The sequence below is a fragment of the Mustela lutreola genome, chromosome 8 (assembly GCF_030435805.1).
Source record: "Mustela lutreola isolate mMusLut2 chromosome 8, mMusLut2.pri, whole genome shotgun sequence".
Classification (NCBI taxonomy): Eukaryota; Metazoa; Chordata; class Mammalia; order Carnivora; family Mustelidae; genus Mustela; species Mustela lutreola.
The window spans coordinates 147,444,057-147,469,368 of NC_081297.1; the positions used below are offsets into that span (position 1 = coordinate 147,444,057).

The 25,312-nt window shown below is 38.4% G+C and overlaps 1 protein-coding gene across 2 annotated transcripts in view; it reads right to left on the reverse strand.

Moving 5' to 3' along the window:
- Positions 1-25,312, reverse strand: part of SMC1B (structural maintenance of chromosomes 1B) — a 76,424-nt gene that overhangs the window by 27,776 nt on the left and 23,336 nt on the right. For both annotated transcript variants that reach the window (XM_059187255.1, XM_059187256.1), the window contains exons 8-14: positions 20,797-20,879; positions 20,017-20,224; positions 16,729-16,914; positions 15,208-15,387; positions 7,459-7,605; positions 791-928; positions 181-297 (exon numbers count right to left, since the gene is read on the reverse strand). In XM_059187255.1, the coding sequence (XP_059043238.1) occupies positions 181-297; positions 791-928; positions 7,459-7,605; positions 15,208-15,387; positions 16,729-16,914; positions 20,017-20,224; positions 20,797-20,879 (1,059 nt within the window). The remainder of the gene's footprint in view (positions 1-180; positions 298-790; positions 929-7,458; positions 7,606-15,207; positions 15,388-16,728; positions 16,915-20,016; positions 20,225-20,796; positions 20,880-25,312) is intronic.

A 25,312-nucleotide genomic window follows, 5' to 3' on the forward strand; every position in this document is an offset into this window, starting at 1 on the left:
CATTATCTCTCCAGGGGGCAACAGTGGTTCTCCAAAGACACAGAGAAACTCATTTGGCAAACCAGTAAAACTCGGGACTTATCAAACTGCTTTAGAGTATACTCAAGAAGCCCTAAGTCTGGTATCTGGTCTACAACTGTATTTTACACGTCCATCAGTAATAAATACAGCATTCAGGACCTTGTCTATCTTTTCTTGAAATTCTTCAATTCTTTGTTGGCGCTCTTTGATGCCTTCACTCAGCATGGCACACTGAGACTCAATATTCAGTAGTTCACTTTGTAGCTGAGACTGTTCCTAATGACAAAAGAGAAAGATTCTTTTCAATGGAACTGTTTTACCTTTATACAATGAAGCAAACAAATGTGAAGAGATCTTTTAGAACAAAAAGGGAATCCTATGGGATATGTGGATGGCTCAGTGGGTTAAGCGTCTGCCTTTGGCTCAGGTCATGATCCCACAGTCTTGAGATTGAGCCCCGCATGGGGCTCCCTGCTCAGTGGGGAGCCTGCGTCTCCCTTTCCCTTGGCTGCTCCCCTCTCCTTGCGCTTTCTCTTTCACAATGAATAAAACCTTTTTTTTCTTTTTTTTTTAAAGGGAGTCCCTGAGGTAAGGTAAATGGAGGAAGAGCTGAATGTCAAGATTAACAACCATAAAAATAAACTAGAATATAATCTCAATCATGGGGTAAAGTGTAAAAATTACATTTCTATAGCGTATAGAAATGTAATTCCTGAAGTTCTCTGTCTTGGCTCTCATCTCCACCCAGTTTTCTGTAAGCCCATATTACCCGGAAAAAAGCAGCAAGGTGCTTCTTTTTAATCATCTCTAGTTCACTTTGGGAGTATTTGAGTCGTGTATGAGTTCCTTGTACTAGAGTCTGTATTTGTTTCAAATCTGCTTCCTTGCGAAGTATCTTCATTAAATCCTAAAAAGAGAGAGAGAAATAGAACATTTTACAATAGAAAGGCACTTTCACTTTTTAAAGAGCTTCCATGTGTCATAAGTCACCCACACCACATCTTCCCCCTTCTGATAAGAGACAGGCAATTAACTACACAAGCTACATGGGAGTGGGGGGCCACAATGCCCTACAGCACCTTCGAGACTAAACTTTCTAGTAGGAAACAGGAGTGAGAAATGAGGAATGGGAAGTGTGTGTTCCACCCAAGGCACACGAGTGACCTAAATGGCATCAGCCTTGCTTTTAGTGGATGAATTTAGAGGAAGCATTCCCTTCCTCCTTCACCCACCCCATTACTCAACCAAATTAACTCTAGTGTATGTATATTCTGTATTTTACTCCCAGTCTTTACATGAATACATGTGTAACAGTCACCTATGTATGGTTTTTTTCACTTGTGTTTTACAAATTTAGAATCCTATTGAATGTGCTTTTCTTTCTTTTATTTTTTAAAGATTTTATTTATTATTTTATAGAGAGAGATCACAAGTAGGCAGAGAGGCAGGCAGAGAGAGGGGGAAAGCAGGCTCCCCGCTGAGCAGAGAGCCTGATACAGGGCTCGATCCCAGGACCCTGAGATCATGACCTGAGCCAAAGGCAGAGGCTTTAACCCACTGAGCCACCCAGGCGCCCCGAATGTGCTTTTCTATCTCCTGTTTTTCTCATTCAGTTGCACACGACTGTGTATTATTCCAGGATGTGATTGTACCGTTATTTAACTGTTTTCTTAATGAAGGGCCATCACTTTGTTTGCAGGTTTCTGTCATTACAAACAAGGGGGCAGCAACATACTGTAGATTTCTCAGGGTGAGATCGATGGGTCAAAGGTATTCATGTGTCTAAGAGCTGCTTCCCACTGCTTTCTTAAAAGCTGTAACAAGTCACGTTTCTATAATGTATGACTACATGTTTCTTTACATCGCCTCCAGCATTTATATATTTTTTCCCAAGCCTTACGGATAGGTGTGGAGTAATCTGAATTTAATTTGTATTCCCTTGCCATTCCACTGAGCACTTCCTCATGTTGATTAGACAATGGACTTTTCTGCAAACGGTCTAATCTTCTCCTTTCCCCAGATGTTCTCTCATAAGGCCTTTTTCATGTCAACTTATAGAGAAATCTTGGATGGTATAGAAACTAGTCTTCATTTTAAACTTAAAAAATGTATATATAGGGGTGCCTGGGTGGCTCAGTGGGTTAAAGCCTCTGCCTTCAGCTCAGGTCATGATCCCAGGGTCTTGGGATCGAGCCCCACATCGGGCTCTCTGCTCCGCTGGGAGCCTGCTTCCTCCTCTCTCTGCCTGCTTCTCTGCCTACCTGTGATCTCTGTCTGTTAAATAAATAAAATCTTTAAAAAAAAATGTATATATAGTGGCTTTTATCCTTACTTAAATTTTTTTTTGCATTCAGGTTTTTAATTCATCGGGAATTTACTTTTGTTACAATATGGGGTATAATATTACTATCTCTAGATAAGCAAATACCTTTTACTAAATAATCCATCCTTTTCCTACCAGATTAAAACACTGTCTTTATTGTATACTGAATCTTCAAATATAGTGGACTCTGTTTCTGGAGGTCCTATTCTGTTCCATTAATCTGTCCATTTTTACTCCAAAACTACCACAGCTTGATTGCAATGGCTTCTAATAGAATTCTGTATGCTGGTAAGACAAGTTCTACCATCCTCTTTCATACAATTTTTTCATAGTCTCAGGGAACTCTTCATTTGTAAGAACCAGAATATCATTTTCGCAAACTAAAAAATCCTCAATAATATTTTAATTAAAATTGTATTTAGTAATATATGAATTAGAAGACTTCTAACTCAAGAATATAGTAAGTCTTTCCTCTTTGTTGTTTTATGTTTCTCATTAAGATTTAGTTTTCTAAATAGTTACTGTGCCTTTAGATTTACATTTATTCCTATGAGAATATTTTCTTTTAGATGCTTCTTGAGAGAAAAAAGTTTTATTTATGTAGCCCTCACATTAGCTTATTAATCTAGTAGTTTTAAAACTATAATCTTATCAGTAAAAAGTTAGTATTTCTCCTTTCAAAGATTTATACAAATTATTTGTGTCTAACTGTATTTAGTATAACTTTCAAGACCACATTATTTAATAATGGGGACAGTAGATATCTCTACTTCCTGATTTTACATGAAATGGTTTTAATGTTGGGGCACCTGGGTAGCTCCGTCAGTTAAGTGCCCACTCATGATTCTGGCTCAGGCCATGGTCTCGGGGCATGGGATGGAGCCCTGCGTCAGGCCGTGCTCAGCGTGAAGTCTGCTTGAGCTTCTCTCTCCCTCTCCCTTTGCACCTCCCCCCACTCCCATGCTCTCTCTCTCAAATAAATCTTTGAAATAAAGTAAATAAATAAAATGGTTTTAATATTCCACCATTTAAGCAATTACATCTGTTGATCTTTGGTAAAAGTGATTTATTTAAATAATTTCCAATCTTACTCTTTTACTTAGCACTTTAATAAGGACTACCTCCTAAACTTTATCAAATACCTTTTTACATATCATATGAATTTTCTCCTGCCTTCAACTATGTTGACTGATTAGTTAATATTAGAACATCCTTATTTTCTTGGAACAAATCCATCTGTATTTAGGCAGATGTATTTTTCTTTTACTACATTGCTGAATTCTCTAGACTGATACTTAATTTAGGAATTATGCACTTACATGCACAAGGGAAGTCATTCTCCAGTTTTATTTTTGTAGTATCTTTATAATATTTGTAATTAAAGTTATATTAACTTTATAAAATAAACTGGCAAGTTTATGGCTTAAGATTAGAATTCTATTAGAACTCAGCTGTAAACCCATGAAGCACCAAGAATCTTTGTTTAAACAGTGGTAAAATATACACGACCTAAAATTTACCATCGTTACCATTTTTAAGCGTACAGTGCATAGTGCTTAAGTGCATCACTGATGTTGTGCAGCCCATCGCCAAAAGTCTTTTCATCGTGCACAACTGAAGCCCTGTGCCCACGAACAAGTCTTCATTCTCCTCCCCCCTCAGTCCCCGGCACCCGCCATTCTACTCTCTGTCTCCATGAATCTGATGACTCTAAGGACCTCGTGGAAGTAGAATCCACCATACTTGTCTTTTTGTGACTGGCTGTTTTCATGTAGCATAATGTTCGTCCATTGTGGAGCATGTGTTAGGATGTCCTCCCTTCTTAAGGCTGAATATATCATTTTGTGTACAGAACATATTTATTTGTCTGCTCATCTACTGATGCACACTTTGGGTTGCTTCTACGGTCTGTCTACTGTGAATGATGTATACCTATCTCCTCTAGACCTTGCTTTAAATTCCTTGGAGTATATATCCAGAACTGGAATTACTGGGTCACTTGATAATTTTATTTTGAATTTTCTACTATTTTCCATAGCTGCTGTTTTGTTTTCCTGGTGTGTTTTTTCAAAGGTGGGTCACTCGACTAACTGTGGCTTTAAAAAAAATGTGGGTTTACGATTCTCACGCAAAAGCTGTCTAGGGCAATGCAGTTCTTCAACAATAAATGTAACTTTTTTTTTTTAAAGATTTTATTTATTTATTTAACAGACAGAGATCACAAGTAGGCAGAGAAGCAGGCAGAGAGAGAGGGGGAAGCAGGCTCCCTGCCGAGCAGAGAGCCCGATGTGGGGCTCGACCCCAGGACCCTGGGATCATGACCTGACCCGATGGCAGAGGCTTTAACTCACTGAGCCACCCAGGCGCCCCTAACTTTTAACTTCTTAGAACAATGGTTTTATCCTCATGCTTGCCGTCTCTTGGTACAAGATGTCTACTGCATCTCCAGACCACCTGACTGCATTCCAGTAAGGAAGAAGAAAATGCAGGAGATAATACCAACACTTTCATTTATACCTCTAAAACTGTTACATGGCCACGGGCAGCTACAATGAAACTTGGGAAATCAAGTTGCTTTGTTTTGTTTTTATGACTCTTTAATAGAGCCCAGAAAGAAAGGAAGACATTGTGTTTAGGGACTGGATCAGCAGACTACACCACTGCCTGCCATTGCTTAACTTTTCAAATGTTCCATTTGTTTTTGGTCAATCTTTATTTATATATTTGTTTTTATATTTTTATTTTTAATTATGTATTTTTGAAAATCTTCCCTTTCAGGTTTTTTTTTTCTTTAGATTTTATTTATTTATTTGACAGAGAGAGATCACAAGTAGGCAGAGAAGCAAGCAGAGAGAGAGAGGAGGAAGCAGGCTCCCTGCTGAGCAGAGAGCCTGATGCGGGACTCGATCCCAGGACCCTGAGATCATGACCTGAGCCGAAGGCAGCGGCTTAACCCACTGAGCCACCCAGGCGCCCAACCCTTTCAGGTTTTTAATTATTTTTATTATATAGTTACTTGCTCATAAGATTCTCTTTAAATTGTTTTAGCCTTTTCATGCCTAGTCTATTTTTGATTCTCACTTTTCCTCCTTTATTAGAATTGCAAAGAGTTTATTATTATTATTAGTCTTTCAAAAGAACAGCTTTTAGATTCACTGGTCCTTTTCTATTTGGTTTGTCTTCTAATTTCAACTTTAAAAATTCCATTGTAAGTTTCTGTTGTTTATTGTGGTTTGTTGTTCTAATTTCTTAAAGTAATAAATGTCCTGATGTCTCATCTTTCTTCTTTGATAATGAAGGTATTTCTTCTTGATGTAACTTATATGTGTCTTAAGACTTCCCATTTATCACGTTTGAGACACTTTGTAATTTGCCTTTTGATTACTTCTTTGATCCCCAAACTATCTACAAGTGCCTTTCTTAATTTCTATGCAAACAATTTTTAAGTCACTACTTCTAACTTCATTAAGTTATAATCAAGATGACCTTTTAGAAAGCTAATGAAGTTTCAATTATGGACGAGCATATAATCAGTTTTTAAAGTGTTTCATAGATATTCTAAACAATATCTCACTTTTATTGAGCCCTTATCAGTGTTCTACCAAGTTCACATTTATTAAACTACTTAACCCTTTCAATAGCGATGAAAGAGGTGCTACTGTTTTCCCCGCTCTCAGTCCAGGGTCCAGGGAGGAGGCTGACTACAAAGAAACCAGGGCATGATGGAAATGTTCTGTGGCTGTGGGGGCAATTACATGACTACATACATTTGTTCAAACTTACTGAATCACACGCTTAAAATGGGTGGCGGTTATTGCATATAGATTATACCTCAATTAACCCAAAGAAAAATCATATATGACTAAGAACTAATTTATTCATACAAATAATTCTTAGGGTGGGTAATAAAATAATAGGCAACCTTATAGAAAAATGTGCACAGGAAATAAGCAGTGTGAAGAAAATTTACAAAGAAACAATTACAAGCGGAAATGTTCAATCTCAGGTATAATTTAAGAAATACATACTAAAACAATTGGATCATACATATATTTTCTTAACCAGGCAAAGATGGAGATATCTGCTAATATTTCATGTTGCAATCCAGGGACTTACAATACTACCAGTGTTCTTTTGATGGTAACTTAGCAACACCTGTCAGTAGTATAAATGTACATATCCTTATACCCAGAAATTCCACATATGGGAATTCATCTTAGAGACATATTTATACAAATAAAGATATTTTACATAATAACAACAAATGTTTATATAATACTCCCACATGCCAGGAACTGTTTTTAAGTATTTTAACTGGATTATGTGATTTGATCCTTAAAATAACCCTAAAAGGAAGGTACTTTTATTATACCCATTTTGTAGGTGGGAAAACAGGTTGGGTAACTTGCCCAAGATCCTACCACTAGTAAGTTGCAGAGCCACGATTCAAACTCGGGCAGCACAGCCACAGAATTGATACTCCTGGGTACTGTGCTTTTCTCCTTTTCTAAAGAATGTTTAATGCCACCTCGTTTGTAATAGCAAAATCCAAAATATCCATTATTGGAGACTGGTTAAGTAAACACAACCTATACAATGAAATACCAGCCAGGATTCACTAAAAATAAATAGTTTTCTGTATGTTAAGATAGGTGAGCCTGGTGGTGGGTATTAAGGAGGGCACGTATTGCATGGAGCACTGGGTGTGGTGCATAAACAACAAATCTTGGAACACTGAAAAAATAAAATAAAAAAAAATAGTAAAAAAAAAGATAAAAGCATGTCCATATTATAGTGTTAAATAAAAAAGCTTGTTGCAAAAACTATTTGTAGCAAAAGCACATCATAAAACAAATAGGAAAAATAATACATATATTTCGTAGACAGAGGAAATTTCCAGAGGCTCTGTATCTAACTGTGTTCAGCAAATATCACTGAGATATAAGGACAGGTTAAAGAAATATTGTCTATAACTTTATTGTTTTGCTTTACTTGAAATTTTTGACTTGAATTTTTTAAAGTATAGGCATGATAATATTTATTACCAACAGATTAATTTAAAAACACAATTATTCTCCAATTTAGTATTCTACCACTTTTACAGCATGGCTTACCTTTAATTCCTGGATCAGCTGGGTTCTTCTGTCTCTTAAGGTCTTTATCTCCTTCTCATCCCAGCATCTAGCCTTGTATCTTAAATCACTTGACCCTCCAGAGATCACCCCAGATTTTAAAAATAATGTTCCATCAAGAGCTACTGTCTGTAAAATTAAAAACATTTTATCCTGGAGAAATGCATATAAGGAAGATAAAAATAGGATATAATATGGCAATTTTTACAGCTGAGAATTTATAGATGAGAAAACCGTTTACTGAAATTTACTAATAAAATACCTAGTTTATGAATGGCACTAGCCAACATACAAATCACAAACAGAACATTTTGTTTTGCTAAGGCCCAAAGCAGTTCTAGACAACAAATTACTAGCAGTTAAAAAGGTTCAAAATAAATTGTATATTAGAGTGTCTGTGTGGCTCAGTCTGTTAAGCCAACTTAAGCCTGCCTTCAGTTCAGGTCCTGATCCCAGGGTCCTGGGATCGAGCCCCACATCGGGCTCTCTGCTCAGCAGGGAGCCTGCTTCCCTTCCTCTCTCTGCCTGCCTCTCTGCCTACTTGTGATCTCTGTCCAATAAATAAATAAAATCTTTAAAAAAAAAGAATCTTAAAAAAATAAATTGCATATTAGTTCCAAACATATTTGATATTGAGAAGCAAACATCAAAGATACTTGTATTTTATTTCAAATAACTTGCATTGTATAATCCTGTATTTTGAAGAACTTGTTATCACATGTCAATGGCATATTATGAAATTAGCCTTAGCAACATTAGGATACTAAACAGAGCACATTCTCCAAGGTGCATACGAAACGGGGACCAAGAAAAAAATTTAAATGGAGTCAAAGGCATAAAATAGCTTCAAGTTTATTGTCCTGTGATTAAGTATTTGCTTTACGGAGTAACTGATTCTCAGTGTTTTGCAAGTGTTTCTGATCATTTAGTGAAAGCAGGAGGACCACCGGGGGAAGACTGGAACCAGCAATGTGAGCTTCGGAAAAAAAGCCAACAAACAGGAGTCTCATTCATTCCTTCATTCAAACTTTCCCCGCGTGCCATGTGTTTGAGACATTCCGTACTGACACCGGAGCGACCGGAGGGAGTGACATACGGCACTGACCCCGGGGAATCCTGCTAGGAGGAGAGGCTAGAGCGAGGAGAGGCTAGAATCATACTCAGAGTAATCTGGAAGCATAAAACCGGGGGTCCCACCCAGCTTCTCCACAGAAGGCTTCCTGGAGAGGAGAGGTTTTCATTATGTCAGAGGAGCTAGTTAGAAGTCAGTCAGGAGGAAACCCCGTTTCTGTCCCTCGCAGTCAGAGGTGCGTGTTGCAGGCTTGTATGGTGGCTCTGGTCTCCTGATAGAATATTGCTCTGTCACCTTTAGTATTTGAACGACTCTTCAAGGGAGGTAGTAGCCTTGTGATTTTCTGGAAGGACTCAGAGGCTCCCCTCCTTCCCAGCTGTTAGCCTGGCAAAGAGTCTGCTCATTGGGTCGGAAATGGCTCTTTGGAAAAGACTAGATCTCCCTGGATGGCCAGAGCAGAGGCATGGAAAGCGAGCTCCTCAGGGGAGGCAGTTAGTCGCCTGACCAGGAAGCCACTGCCACACACTCCGCGGCTCCTGCAGCTTCTGCAGACAAACCTAAAGCGGTATGGAGGTGGCATCGCTCTCCTGAACACCGTTAGCTCGTGCTGGTTTTGCTGGGCCAAGCCACCCGCTCTTGAATGCGAGGTGAAGACCCACATAGGCGCCTCCGCTTTCAGGTTCTCCGTAAAGCTTACTGTACTGTGTGACGATGTGTCACCAGTGACGTGTATCCCTCACGTAATTTTCCAAGCCACTCCGCAGTCCAGGAGAACCCTACAGCTCTAGCTACTGGGTCTGCACGTCAAGAAGGAAGGGAGAGGGTTCGACTAAGAAAGTTTCCAGCAGGCCTACTGAGGAAGTGCCGTTTCCTTCCACTGGCCCCTTCTAGACTGCTCCACAGTGAGATCAGGTTTCTGTGAGCAAGGACCGGACGGGGAGAGACACCACGCAGGCAGCTGCAGTCGCCGACACAGTCAGGTCGGATGCAGCCAGGAGCGGGGCGGCGGCGGAACTCCGGCAGCAGAGCGCAGACCCGCCAGCAGACAGTGTGTGCGCAGGTGTGACCGGGTGGGCTGGGGAAGGCGGGGCGTCAGGGTTTAGAATCCCTAGAAGGTAAAGTGAGAGTTGAGGACCAGCTTAGAGGTGAGGCTAGCAGGCAGGGCAGGTGGCGGAGCTCTTTGCGCGCCGTCAGAGGAAGCCCCGGGAATGAGTACAGTCGGGGATTGATGAGGTTTACGAAGGGCATGGCCTCGGACTAGCACCGACTGGGGCGATACAGCACACAGGAGAGAGAAACGACCGGACGGGAGCTTTAAATAGACCACTCTGCCAACTATTTGGAAAATGGATTGGTCCAAGTGAACTAGAGGCTATGGTAAGAAATCAGCCAATAGTAGATAGGATGAATAAAAAGATTTGAGAAATGTTTAGGAGGTATGATCAGAAAACCCTGGGGATTATAGAGGTTACAAGGAAATCCTTGAGGCAAAACCAGAACTTCATTTGGCTAGAAGAGTAAAATTAAATGCAGGAGATCAAGATTCAGAAAGAACATAAATTTAGACAGGCTGATTTTACAATGCTTGTAGGCTAATATTTTACCTATTTATTCAAAAGGTATATTCTGATTATTTTCTGAAAGAAATTACATTTTATAAATTAAAATAAAGATTATAATAAATATAAATATGCAATAAAATATCTACAAATACTAGAGATAAATTACAGTACGTGAAAAAAGAACCAAGTGTAATAATCCATATTATTATAATGAAAAATCACTGAATTCAATTAAGCAGGTAGAAAAAGAAAGATTTTCAATATATGATGTTGGGGCAGGTAATTAACCATTTAGTGGTTGGGGGAAATGTGTCATTTAATGGTTGGGGGAAAGCTAATACCTACATCTAACAAAACAAAACATATCAAAATAAATACTGGATTAAAATTAAAATACAGAAGTCATACCACCAAAAAAGTGAAGAAAAGTTAAGTAAATATATACTTGATCTCATATAATTGGGTCTTACAAAACTTTTGTAAGTTTTGTTTTTACATGTATAATTGGGTCTTGAGACCCAATGTAAAAACAAAACTTACAAAAGTTAAGGGATAAAACTGATTTCCAAGTATATAGCATAGATACCACAGTACACACTAGATCCTTCTAGAGTCAGATGCCAGATTTAGCAAACAGAAATCAGCATGCCCAGTTAAATGTGAATTTCAGATAAACAATGAATAGTTTTTGAATAGAAGTATGCCCAAACATCTTCTTTGGCAACTGTATTCTAAGAAACAAGTTAGGGATGGTTTTCGTTTTCCTTTTTGAGCTCTATTTTCCAAAGTTTCTAAACTGCACGTTTATTAATTTCTATTTCTGATATATAAAAACCAAACCTAATACTGACAAAGGAGCTCCACGCGGGCTGGCTTAGAAAGAGCTGTATCAAGAACTCTGCACGACTAAGAACGTGCCGCACTGCATGTGGGATTCCAGTGCCAGCAACCTCCTCCCCGTCGCAAGGCAACTCCTCTGCTGTGAGCAGGGGGTACAAACAATGGTTTTCGGAGGTTCTTCCTTTACTGCTCGGTTGGCTGTTGCTGTTGCTACTGCAGCCATTTATATGCCTCCACTGTGCTCGATGGAGCGCACGAATGCTATTTGATTCCATGGTCACAAGCCCATGAGGTAGCCAGTATTTCCATTTTATAAATAGGGGCTAACAGATATCGGGTAACTTGCCTAAGGCCATACGTGGGGACTCAAGTCCAAGTTGGTCAAACATCTATGCCCATGTTCTCAACCACCATGTTATACACCTCCTTCAATTGCAAAAACGTAGTGAGCAACAACTCATAGTATTTATGGATCTTAGGGGTTTTAATAGTTCCTGGGTTTATTAAAACAATTTATTTCTTCTAAAGGTAAGCATAATCTTGATAACCTATTTTCATTTGATTTACAGTCAAATTCCTATCTCAGAAGGATGATAATTTTTATCTCCAGCCTGTAATTTCCTTGATTTATAGCTTATATTAAGCGGCCTGAGCAATAGTCCTATGCCTACGTGGGGGGTTACATTCCTGAAAAATAACCTCACTAACACAATTGGAATTTCATTTAAAATAAGGAGTTAGAGGAATTTTTAAATAACATTAAAGTTCAAGAGGTATGGGGTAGAAAAAAAAATTCTTTGGCATTAAAATGTATTCTCAGCAGGATTACCAACCATTCTACTGCATCAACTTCAACTGTTTCAAGAAATAGAATCTCAGTGTTATAAACTGCTAACATAGATTCTATAATTTTTATGTTATGTGGATTATACATATTTTTATTTTTATTACTATTTTAATTATTTATTTATTTGACAGAGATCACAAGTAGGCAGAGCAGCAAGCAGAGAGAGAGGAAGAAGCAGGCTCCCTGCTGAGCGGAGAGCCCAGGACCCTGGGATCATGACCCGAGCAGAAGGCAGAGGCTTTAACCCACTGAGCCACCCAGGCATCCCAGATTATACATATTTTTAAAGTTGCCTTTCACTGGTATGAAAATGAAAATTTTCATGAAATGAAATGATAAATGAAAATGAAAAATGATATACTTTATCATTTTATTTCTGAACAGATAAGAGAGTCAAACATTTCAAAGTTCAAAAGATACAAGACTGTAAAGTGGAAAACTCCCCTGGCCCTTGCTTGCCACCCATGTGCCTTCCTCCCAAGAAATAGTCAATGCTGTGAATTTCTTATGGATTCGCCCAGAAATGCTTTTCATAAACAGATACATGCATATCTCTTATTTCCTCACTATTTTACACAGATGGTCACATACTATACACTAGTCTACATATTAGTTTTAAAAAAACTGAATAGATCTTGGAGACTGTCCCATACTTGTATATAGAGAACTTTATTCTTATTTAAGGTTGCATGGTATTCCTTTCTATGAAAGCTCTATAATTTTATTGGACTAGTCTTATCTAGATTGTTTCCAATTTTTCCTGTTACATAACAGTGTTTAATAAATAAATCTTGTATATGCACCATTTCATATACATGTGAGTTTATCTGTAAGTGAAGTTCCTAAAAACCACAACTGGTACAACTGCCCTTCATGGAACTGATACGAATTTATATTCCCACAGCAGTAAGTGGGAGAGCCTCTTTCTTCATAAAGTGTTAATCAAACTTTTTTAACACTGCTCAATCTGACAGGTGAAATGAGTATTTCGGTGTGATTTTAATGGGCATTTCCCATATTTTAAGGGAGGATGAGTTTTCATATTTAAGAAATATTTAAGAAAATTTTATTTCCATTTATAAAATATTCATATCCTTTGTCCATTTTTCTACCTTGTGTTCTTTTCCTCATTGATTTGCAGGAAAATCTGCTCTTTCCCATGAGCTGTAATTGTTGTCCCTGGTTTGCCATGTCTCTTGAGTTTGTTTATGGTCCTTTTTGCCATGCAGAATTTCTTTAGATTTATGTACATGTGTTCACTCTTTATAGATTTGAGTTTTTTGTCATATTGAAAAGGTCTTATTTTTTTCTGACATTAAGAATAAATTCTCCATGTTTTCTCCAAGTATACCTACAATTTCATTTCTTACATTTATACTTCAAATCCATTCAAAATGTATTCTGATATCAAGTGTGAAGTTTAGATTCAGCCATATTCTATTCCAGATGGCACCATTTTTTCAAATTATTGTACCCTGAATTTTATTCTTTTGCTCAGTGTTGTAATTTTTGGAAAAATGACTTTTCATGAATTATTAGCTAGTTAATGACATTTTTCTGGGTCTGTTTTCTGCCCTACCATATTAAAAAGGCAAAGCATAAACCTTCCCATATACTTTTCTGAGTAACAATCATCTAGTTTGTGGGAAAGGAAGCAAATAAGTGGAATAATCACGTGTTTAAATAGGTTCCAGATTTTAAAATTTTGCCATGTAAATTTTAAAAATATTTAAAAATTGAGTTATCATAAAAATCCTGATGCTCAAACTATAGCTTAGCAGAACTGCTCTAACTTATATTATGTAGTTTGTATACACTGTATGTGGTTTATATATAAAATATCATTTTGTGATTTCACCTGCAGTATTTGAATTAAAAAAATTCTAAAACATGATATCAAGTCTATAGAAAGATAATCAAGTCCCTGGAAAACCAAAAGCACAATGAAGACATCAGATGATTCCTGAGAAAATGTGACATCTATCTAAACATTTTACACATCCTAAAACAGAGAAAATTCTATAGATGGAATAATAATGATAGGAAGAAGATAAAAGTCTCTAGACTATATTTAAGATACAAATAAGACAAATGAAGCAGATTAAAATTCTGAAATAATGAAAAGAAAACAAGAATCAGTCTTGCAGGACTAAGGCATTAGTTACTGCAAACAAGAGGTAAGCCGTAAACATGTGCTGAATGAAGGAAAGGATTAAACAATCTTGCCTTCATGTGACTTCTTTAAATTGATCACATAAATCTTCAAAAGCCAATTTTAAAAACACATTTTACAAAGATACAAAACTCTATTATAGCATAATTAGATAGCCAAATAAGGTACCTTAGTAGCTCACTTATTTTGCCTCCTTAAATTTAATATGTAGAAATCAATGACAGTGATTACTAAAACAGTGACTGAATTCTCAGAAAGATTACTGAGAGAAGTACTAAAATGTCTGAAAAATTAATCATGTTATTAGATAAGCTAGTAAGTTTAATACTGAAAATTCTTACTTTTAATAAGAAGAGCCTGTTTTGCATTAATTTGCAACTGTGGACATTCTAGATCTAATGTGTAAATTAACTACCGTTAAAAAAAAATGATTAGCACTTTGTGAGAGCTATTTGTTGGGCACTCAAATGAAATTGTGCACATTATTACTGAATTTAACCCTCTAGCTCTACAAAATAAGTGCTATTATTTCCCCAATTTTAGATGAGAAAATTAGAAGTGCAGAGATTAGCCTGAAGTCATGTAATTAATTACTAAGTAGCATCACCGGTCTTAATTCATAACTTAGGCTCCTGGATACTGGGTCATACTTCACAAATATAGTTTAAAAAAAAAACAGGTAATTTTAGGAATTTAATATTCCTTAACTAAATAGAAACTGTTCAACTGAGTAAAACAATATTTTTAAATCAAAATCAAAATCATTCCCTTGAGATTAGGATTCAGTGACTTCATCTCAATTACGCTATTTCTATAACTTTAAATGTGTTAAAACCTTGAATGTGTAAAAGGATAGTGTCTGCATTAAGCTATGGAAGAACTAAAATAAGTACCTAAAATCTTTCCCCTGGTATTCAGAAACACATGCATTACATATGTGAATGCCAGGAAAAAAATCAGAGATTCACCAAGGACATTTATTTAGGCTATGATTACAATAAATATAATTTCCAAAATATAATTTATGATAATGGAGAATATAATAGAAATTAATTTTTTGAAAATTCAACCGAGCATTATAATAACAACCACTAAAGCCATAACTGTCTTTGGTTTTACACTACTTTTCCTCCTGAAAGAGAGCCTATGAAAACATATAGATATTTATGTGGATATAGTATGTTAGTCTTATAAATACTGCTTCAAGTTATCCCAGAGTATGATGTAAGCCTCTTACTTTCCGTCTCTCAGGTCCACCGAATGCGATATGCCTTGCTTCTTCCACAGTCTCACAGACAAGGCCATTTCCACACACAAACTGAATTACTTTCTTCAGCTGAGGAAACTGAGTCTTTATGACATCAATCACCATTTTACAGCCTTTTATCTCCCTTAATCTTTCATTGATTGGCTTTATCTAAAAGGTTAAAAAATATTTGATATATTAGATACACTAAAAACCAAATACTACATCCTCAAAAGGCATAAATAAGCGTAACAGCAAAAAAAAAAAAAAAAAAAAAAAATTTAACAGTACATACTTATTTGTAATAAAATTTTGACAAGAACCCGAGGAACTATATATGTTGTGGCTCATGTAACATTTAAAGAAAACACACTTCAGCAAAAGCCAGAAGACATAATTTCCAGATTCAACTCTGCCACTGACTGGTTAGGACAAAACAATGCATGAGAGATGTTCTATACTCTCAAAATTAGGGTCCAGTGGGAGATAATACTCATTTACAATAGGTGTCAAAAGAGTGGCACATCATGACCAGGAAAGCCTCCAGACCTTCTTTGATACGAATTCCAAGCTGGGTTTGTAAATAGATTTTTTTAAAAAGCATCTGCAATGATTACTGAAGAACAGCAAGAATGACCTCGTTTTTATGAGAAGAAGCCACCGAGAAGTAATGCCACCGAGGGACTGGGAGTGAGCGGCCGGCAGCCCAGGCTAGGGCACGAGCTCTAACCAGTGTACAGCGCCTGCCGCTCAGCATCTTCAGAGCTGGAACAAGGAGGCATTTTCCTTAGTGAGCAATAAAAAAACCAGTAAAGGGCATCAGCTACAATAACAGCAAAGTCCTGCCCCAGGAATTTACTCTGGATCCCCGAACGCCTCTCAATACATACTTAAAGGCCCCAAATTTAGTCTGTGCACCAAGGGCTGCTGAGTGTTTACTGCAATGTCTGTCACTCTGGGGCTGCATATTTAACAGCTGAGATCAGGGTTGGCATTTCATGGAGAGACCATACGTCTTAACTGTTCCCACAGTTCGCTATGGAACAAAAGAAATTGCTGGCAAATAAGCTAAAGTAATGTTCTCAAAATCATCAAGGTAGAATTATAGCAAAACTAATTTAGGAAGAAATATAAAATCAAGAATTATTATTCTTGGCACGCTTGGGTGGCTCAGTCAGTTAAGCATGTGCCTTCAGCTCAGGTCATGATCCCGGGGTCCGGGGATGAGTTCCACACCGGGCTCCCTGCTCAGCAGGGAGCTTGCTTCTCCCTCTCCTCTGCCTCCCCCCCTGGCTCACACTCTCTCGCTCGCTCTCTCAAATAAATAAAAATCTTAAAAAAAAATGATCATTCTTCGCCTACCGATACATTAACACCAGCCATTCGAATGACTAACTGACATCCAAGCTATGATTTTTTCAATCACTACCATAGTTTATGGCAATAAAGACACACTTTAAAAGACAAGATTTTATAACTACTAAGCACTAATAAATATTACAAATTTCTTACATCAAGGTAATCCAGAGCAAGGAATGTCTCCGGTTCAGCTCTTTCTTCCTTCAGAAATCGAATACAATCTTTTGCTACCTTTTCAGAGGCTACAACAATGGCAACCATGTACCGGCCAAAAAGTTTAGTAACAGCCAACTGGTATTTCTTGTGAATAGGATGACAGAGGTCAAGGAGTCTTCCAAACTTAGCAGGTTTCAAAAAAGGAGAAAAACAAACATATTATTGAGGAACATATAATTCATTGTTTCTTATGTAACAAAGCATAAGAGCCCAAAACTAATTTTATAAAATTATAAACATATTTGAACAGTCTTATTCAAATGGACATAGATTTCATCATGAAGTATCCATTTGGATGTAGCACTTCACCAAAGAAAAGAGCTGTGAGTACTGGATGGCTCAGTGGTTAAGCGTCTGCTTTCAGCTTAGGTAATGATGCCAGGGTCCCAGGATGGAGCCCGGCATCGGGCTCCCTGCTCAGCAAGGAGTCTGCTTCTCTCTCTCCCATTCCCCCCAACCAGTGCTCCCTTTCTCGCTGTGTCTCTCTCTGTCAAATAAATAAAATCTCAAAAAAAAAAAAAAAAAAAAAAAAAAGAGTAGCGAGGAGAGATTAGCCTTACAAAGGTATTAAAATATTTTATAAGGCTCTGATAATAGTATTTGTCCGCTCTCTTAGTCATTAAGTAAGAACCAGTGAGGCACCTAGTACATGCGGATACTCAACTAGACACTGTGTGACCATTACCGAATAAAACAGACACCCTGGCCTTACCAAGCTTTTCGTCTAGTAGGGAAGAAAGATACAAATAGCAATTATGAGCACTTACGAGAGCAATTACGAGTACAAAATGCAGCAGTAATCCACACTGTGATCCAGCACAATGTGCTCTGAGAGTGCGTACTAGGGACCAGGCCGACTTGAGGAGGCAACGGGACTCCTCCTATGAAGAAGCGTTATCTGAGGTCTGAAGACTGGTCAAGAATTAGACTGAACATCAACACCTTTACTAGAAAATGTCAGAATGTCAGCCATCCTGTAACGTCCTGGGAATACCTGAAGATTCAATTTTACATCTTCCTACTCTTTCTTCATTTGCTAGGTTCTACTTCAGGAATACCAATTTTGTTATGATAGACCGTCACTGACTTTACTGTTTATCATCCTGCTCTTTGTTTTTTCCGTGTCCATTCACCTGTGATTAACTCAAACCTTACTGCTAGGTCAGTAATCTGACTTGCAGCTGTGTAACCCATTCTCCTCGCTACTTGACAATCTATTAGTTCAGTAATACTGTTTGTTCTTTTTTTTTTTTTTTTTTTTTTAAAGATTTTTATTTATTTATTTGACAGAAAGAGAGATCGCAAGTAGGCAGAGAGGCAGGCTCCCTGCTGAGCAGAGAGCCCGATGCGGGGCTCAATCCCAGGACCCTGAAAGCAGAGGGTTAAACCTCTGAGCCACCCAGGTGCCCCTACTGTTTGTTCTTGATTTGTTTTCATAGCTCTGCATTTTACTTTTCTTTGCTTTAGCTCATATGTGAATATGGTTGTGCAAATTCAAGCTCTTATGGGGGATTTTGTTCTGTAACCTTCTCCCAGACTAGGCTCTTAGACTTCCAAGTGCTTTTTTTTTTTTTTTTTTTTTTCAAAGACTTTATCCACCTATCCGACAGAGATCACAAGTAGGCAGAGAGGCAGGCAGAGAGAGAGGAGGAAGCAGGCTCCCCGCTGAGCAGAGAGCCGGATGCGGGACTCGATCCCAGGACCCTGAGATCACGACCCGAGCCGAAGGCAGCGGCCCAACCCACTGAGCCCAAGTGCTTTTTAAATTACCATTTCTCTTCATTTTCTATGGACCTGTATCTACCATACTGACTGTTTTCACCTTGCTTACATTTAAGGTGGGCAGCTCTGTGCAGAGCCCAAAGTTGCTGTGCTGGCTAACTGTTTCGCTTGCCTCACCTAGAGTGGAGATGGCTATCTTCTCTGAGGTGATGGACCAAGTAGTTTCTGATCTAGACCCTCAGTATTTTCTGATTTCCTAGCATCTTAGGGCTTGTAAGACAGGGACAAGTGAGGGTTGAGTTGCGGCTGTGTGTGTCTTTTGTTTGAATATCTGTTTTACTCTTTCTTAAGTTTTTCCTTGCCAAGGAAATACCTACGGCCTCTACCATGGGGCAGGGGTGGGGGGGTGTGGGTGGGGAATCCCATTTCTGCCAAAGGGCTTTGAATTGGCCTTCACTTCCATCTAAGAACATTAGAGGTTCATGTTCCTTGATTCACCACTTTTTTAACCAAAGGAAACAAATAAATGTGTGTTGGCTTTTTGCTAGATTAAGGGATATTAGGGAAGGATTCTCAGGAAGTAATCAATTTGTTAGTTTTCCTTCTGCAGAGTTAGGAACAAGAAATGTTACTGTTTAATCTTTTCTTTTTAATCATGGACTATCACCATTTTCTGAAGTTCTGGCATTAGATATAACAGCCACTTCTTTTGGTCGTTACACTCATTTTCAAAACTAGTTTTGCCATTTTCTCTGGTATTGGGGGGAAGGATTCTGTGACTTAGCTTTACTCCTTCATCATGATCTAGAAGTCAAGGCCAGTTTCAAAACAGTTCATGCGGCTAACAGTATTGAAAGCTAAAAGGAGGTTCTCACAAACTAAGGACTGCACAGTGTACACCGGAGTTGGTGACATGAGAGTCAGAGGCCACAGCCATAATGCCAGAGGAAATAATTCTGTGAAGCTGACACCAAGCAACAGGTTAGCTTTTGCTGTATCTGGGCTAATGAAATACATTAGCAAAAGTGGGTATGTGTATCCACGTATCAGCTTTACAGAATAAAAATTCATTGTTTCAAAAGTATGCCAATGATACCTACTGAAAAAATATTTTTAAAAAATTGAAACCATGAAGAATATGCAGTTTGAGACTATCTGCCTGGGGTGGGAGGGCCAGACTATCTTATGGCACCTGTGTCCTTTGAGGATACTGGTCAAACTTAGATTTTTTGGGTAATAGGTTCACACTAATGTTTCCTTCCAATAATTACTATCTATATACACTGCTGAAAGTTATCTAAATTTTGTTGCAATTATTTACTATTAAGTTTTGATTATAAACAATCAAACACAAAACTAAAAGATTTCTGAAACAATTCTGCTTTCTAAAAGCTAATAATTTCTAATAATAATTAGAAATAATTCTGTTTTCTAATAACATTCCTAATCCCAAATAAGAAGGCTTAGGCTTTTTGTTTCAATTAACTATTCATCTCTAATTACCACAGAATCTGGGTAAAGTCTTTTCAGGTGCTCCAGAACCTCCGCTCTCTTTTGCTGCCGGTTCCCCTCATGGTTGTCAATCCCAGCATTCTGCAGTTCATTTCTAATAAGATTCAGTTCCTCATTAACTTCAGACATTCTTGATTTTGTGTTTTCAATTTCACCCACTAGCATTTCCTCTTGCTGTTTTTTCTCTTTCAAGCAATCCCTGCATAACAATAACAATAAATTACACAGCAAAAAGAAAAAACAAAATTTAATTACAAGATACATTCCACTGTGGTCTGGCATCGCAGGGGAACAGAATAGTGTTTATCAATTTTAAGTGATGAAAAATACAATAAAATAAGCCTAGCACCAGACATGGTCAAAGAGATTTTGATCATTCTTTGTTGATTCAGAAGATGCACAGTTCTGAATACTGAGGAAGTAAGGATCGATTGCTATAACAAGAACAGTCGTTGTGGGCTTAGTAATAAGTAAACACAAATGAAAAATAAAAGTTCTGGTGGTAGGATACTTAGGTTATATTAGTTTTCATGACCTAACTTTTATTATAAAATATCAATACCAAAATTACACATTTGAAAGTTTATATTTTTAAAACTTACTGTATTTACTTATATGGTTAAGTATAATTTTTAATTATCCTCAAGGAAATTAAAAAAAAAAAAGAAGTGAGAACTTTAGGATACAGTCGGTGGAAGCTTTCATTTCATGAATATCCCATAAATATACCAGACACATGAGACCTGAGAAAGCCATAAGAACTGTACCCACATGCATGTTTTTGTATACTCCTCCAACTTTTCTATTCTTTTTTTATGGTCTTCTATTTGTTCTTTTATTTGTTTTAGATTTTCCTAAAATAGGGAAAAAAACATAAAATCAGTATCGGCAACTCCAAACAAAATTATTTTTCACCATATTGCTAGAAATGACTGTAGAATTGTAAGATATTTCAAATTTGAAGCACATCAAATATAACCTTATGAAAACACACGTAAGAGCAATGTTTAACTCTGAAAAGGCAGTAAGGGATAGAGCTTTGTGATTTTAAGTGTCAAGGCTCAAATCCTGGCTTCACCATTTACTAGATAGCTGACCTCTGGTAACTTCTAAGGGTTGATTTTCAAAGACCTCACATATCTCATATGTGTTCCTCAAACTAATTCATTCAAAGAATATTTATTCTCTGGCTATCTTATACTAGGTATGAGAGTTATAATAATAAACAGAAGGGGCACCTGGGTGGCTCAGTTGGTTGAGCATCTGCCTCGTGATTTCAGCTCAGGTCACGATCTAATAGGTCCTGGATAGGGCTGCTCGTTGGGAAGTTTGCTTGGGATGCCATCTCTCCCTCTTACTCAGCCCCTCCCCCCACTTGTGTATGTATGCTCTCTCTCTCTCAAATCAATCAATCAATCTTAAAAAATAATAATGGACAGGACAGAGTCTCTGCTCTCAAAGACTGAGGGCTGGTGGGAGGCAGTCAATCACACAATGATTCCAGGACAGTGACTTGGTGTTACAATAGCACAGGAACCTGCAACGCAACAATGGGCCCGTGGGACTAAGACTTCTCTAAAGTCTTGCTCCATTCACTTTATCACTAAATACAAGTGATGTGCTAGCCTTCAACGGCTTTCACCTCTAATCTTCCCCTGTTCACCCTGTGTACTACAGCAAGATGAACCTTTCTTACTCTATTACTAAGAGATCTAAAACCAGGAGTGTACCAAAGTAAAACACACAATTCTTTTTCAGTGTATAATACCAGGAAAGAGAAGAAATGCCAATTTTCATGTGGAAAAGGACAAACATATTCTATAAAGATAATTATGTCATTTTACTCATGTGTAATACAAATTCACTGAATGAACACTTCCTTTGCCAGGTGCCAGAGTTATAACAATAAGCAACACACAGTTCCTTTGCTCTAGGATTCACATATTTTGAAATGAAAGTTCCATATTGAAATTCTATTATCTCCCTAAAGAATTCCATTCAGGGCGCCTGGGTGGCTCAGTGGGTTAAGCCGCTGCCTTCAGCTCAGGTCATGATCTCAGGGTCCTGGGATCGAGTCCCACATCAGGCTCTCTGCTCAGCCGGGAGCCTGCTTCCCTCTCTCTCTCTGCCTGCCTCTCTGTCTACTTGTGATCTCTCTCTGTTAAATAAATAAATAAAATCTTAAAAAAAAAATAAAAGAATTCCATTCAAAGCAGCAAAAACAAGATTAATGAGGAATACCAAGTTAAGTCAACTGGAAACACCGACCTCTGCCTTTACTCCAGCCACTTTTAGGGTTTGTATCCTGCCAGTTGAGTTCCTTCCTGGTCATTACTTAGGTCAGATGGGTCTCTTTGGGGTCACCATCTGTTACACAATGAGCTCAGAACAAACTTTGGATATGGCTTAGGTTAAACAATGGGCTTTGCTGGGGCACCTGGATGGCTCAGTCAGTTAAGAGTCTAACTCTTGATTTCCGTTCAGGTCATGATCTCAAGATGGTAAGGTCGAGCCCAGTGTCGGGCTCTATGCTGGGTGTGGAGCCTGCCTCCTTAATATTCCCTTTCTCCCTCTGCCCCTCCCCGCTGCTCACACATGTGTGCATGCTGACTCCCTCGTGTTCTCTCTCTCTCTCAAAAAACAAAATAAAAAAAACAAATGGGCTTTGCTGAAGAAAATGTAAAAGGCCAGGGTGTCCGCTTGACACATAATGGGGGACAATCAGACTGTCACAGTACCAGGCATTCTGGATTTGAGATGCCAGTTGTCTGGGAAAACCCAACACTGCCCAGAACCTCGTGACCTCGGGTTCTGTGGAAAGTTAAGCTCCTCCTTCCACGGAAGGGAGCCACTAGTCCTTTGGGAAACTGAGTACCGGTAACAGATTTCTCCATGTCTCTCTAGCCTGATGTGTTTTTCTTCTTCTACAAATGTTTTTATATTCAAAAGACAACTGCAACTCAACCACCACTTACTGACATCTAAGTACAAGGTTCACAATGGATAGTTATAAATCCTGCTTTTAAGACACTTCCAGTCTAGTAGAACTGTACCAATTACCTGCTTTTGCTTCAATCTGATAAGAGCCCTTAGGTATAGGTTAAGCACAATGGGTGATTAGATGAGGAAGAAATCATATTCAGGTTCTTGGTGGGGAGAAAAAGCAGGCCAGAGAAGGCTTTGTGATGTGGGCAGCTACAGAATTTACCAGGTAAAATGAGTAGGGTTTTCCAAAACTAGCATGTACAAAGGCAAAAATGCACAACGAGTATTTGCTGAAATCCATGTAAAATTTTATAATGTGACATTAATTACACAAGTGTTTTCAGAGTGGTTACTGCTCTGGTACTACATCTGTTTTTGTCCCTCCACAAAAGGTCCTTTCTTCCACTCACGGTTAGCACGCAGTTCCCCTTTCCTACTTGTTCTCATTTTCCTCTGCCAACGCGCAGCAAGACTACAATGGGAGGCTGAGATGAGACAAGGTCTGGAAGCACATCCCAGCTCCTCCACTTACTAGTCCAGTCAAGTTAACCACCTTGTGTCTCGATTCCTTCATCTGGAAATTCATTAGGTCAACAAATATTTATTGATTATCTGCTCTAGATAAGGAACTATTCTGGGCACTTGGGACCCATCAGTGAACAAAACAGAAAAATATTCCTGTTTTGTGGAGTTTACATTCTAGAGAGGAAGGCAGACAAATAGAACATCTAAGTTAAATCATGTGCTAGGATAATTGCTGTGGGAGAAACAGAGCTGGGGAATGGGGAACAGAAGTGTAGTGCGGACTATAATTTTAAACAGGGAAATCCGAGTAGGCCTCATGGAAGGCAACATTTGAGCAAAGACTTGCAGGATGTGAGGGAGTTAAAAATGTAATGTAGGAAAAGCATGTTCCAAGCAGAGCAATAACCAGTGCACAGGCTCAAAGGCAGAAATATATCTGATGTGTTCCAGAGGCCAGGAGAGCTAGATCACAAGGAATAAGAGAACAGAAAAAGAGGAGATTTGAAAGGCTAATTGGGGTGGGAGAGGTGAACAAATCAGGTAGGTCTATGTACTCGAGAACCTTGACTTAAACTTTGTGTGTGATGGTGAGCCACTGGAGGACTTAAAAAAGGCAAGTTTCATGATCTGACTTAGATACTAAAACCATCTCTTGGGTACTGTGCTGAGACTGTTGTGGAGGAGAAAAGAGTGGAAACAGGGAAACGTAGCAGGCTACCACAGTGGTATAAACAAACAAAAAGAGGGTGACTTGGAACAACAGCAGTGGAAAGAAGGGAAATGATTTTTGGTATACTTTCAGGGGGAGCCAGCAGAATTTCCTAAAAGAGTCAAAAACCGGACTCCAAGGTTTCTGCTCTGAACAACCAGTAAGATTGAACTGTCATCATGTAAAATGAGAAAGATCACGTGCAGGAAGCATTTGGGTGTGAAGATCAAAAAGGCAGCTTGGGATTTAAGTTCGAGATATCTATTCAACATCCAGAATGGAGATGCTGACAAAGCAGCCAGATACATGAGGCTGTGAGCAAGAAATACCAGTTTTGGAGTCATCAGCAGATGGTGTGTACACTATGAGAATATAGGTCACCAAGGCAGAGAATGCATAAAGGAGGAAAAACCAGGATGAGAACATACTAATGCTAATAAATTGTTTGAGGATTAAATAAACTGGGTTCATAGCAGGGCTATAAACATGTATATACACGGCCTGTACAAATACACACTATATTACAGTATTACTGCTGTTGTGTCTGGAGAATGTCAGACCTGTTTCCAGAGACATGTTTCATTTCGAAATCCCAATCATTAGCTTCCCCGTCTCTACCTTAGAGTAAACACCTGCTCTATAGTATTGTGAGACATACAAGAGCTAAGGAGCGCAAAGTGTCTAGCAAAGTAATCCATAAACATTGTTCCTCTAAATTCCAAATATCCACATATAAATCAAGTGTCTGTATAATTCAGAACAATTTCCATTTACAGTTCTTATCAGAAATGGTCCTGCTCGGGCGCCTGGGTGGCTCAATTGATTAAGAGACCGCTTTCAGCTCCAGCCATGATCCTAGAGAACAGGGATGGAGGCCCTGCTCAGTGGGGAGCCTGCTTCTCCTTCTAACCCTCCCACCTCTCATGCTCTTTTTTTTTTTTCTTTTTTTAAAGATTTTATTTATTTATTTGACAGACAAAGATCACAAGCAGGCAGAGAGAGAGAGGAGGAAGCAGGCTCCCTGAGGAGCAGTGAGCCCAATGTGGGACTCAATCCCAAGAACCTGGG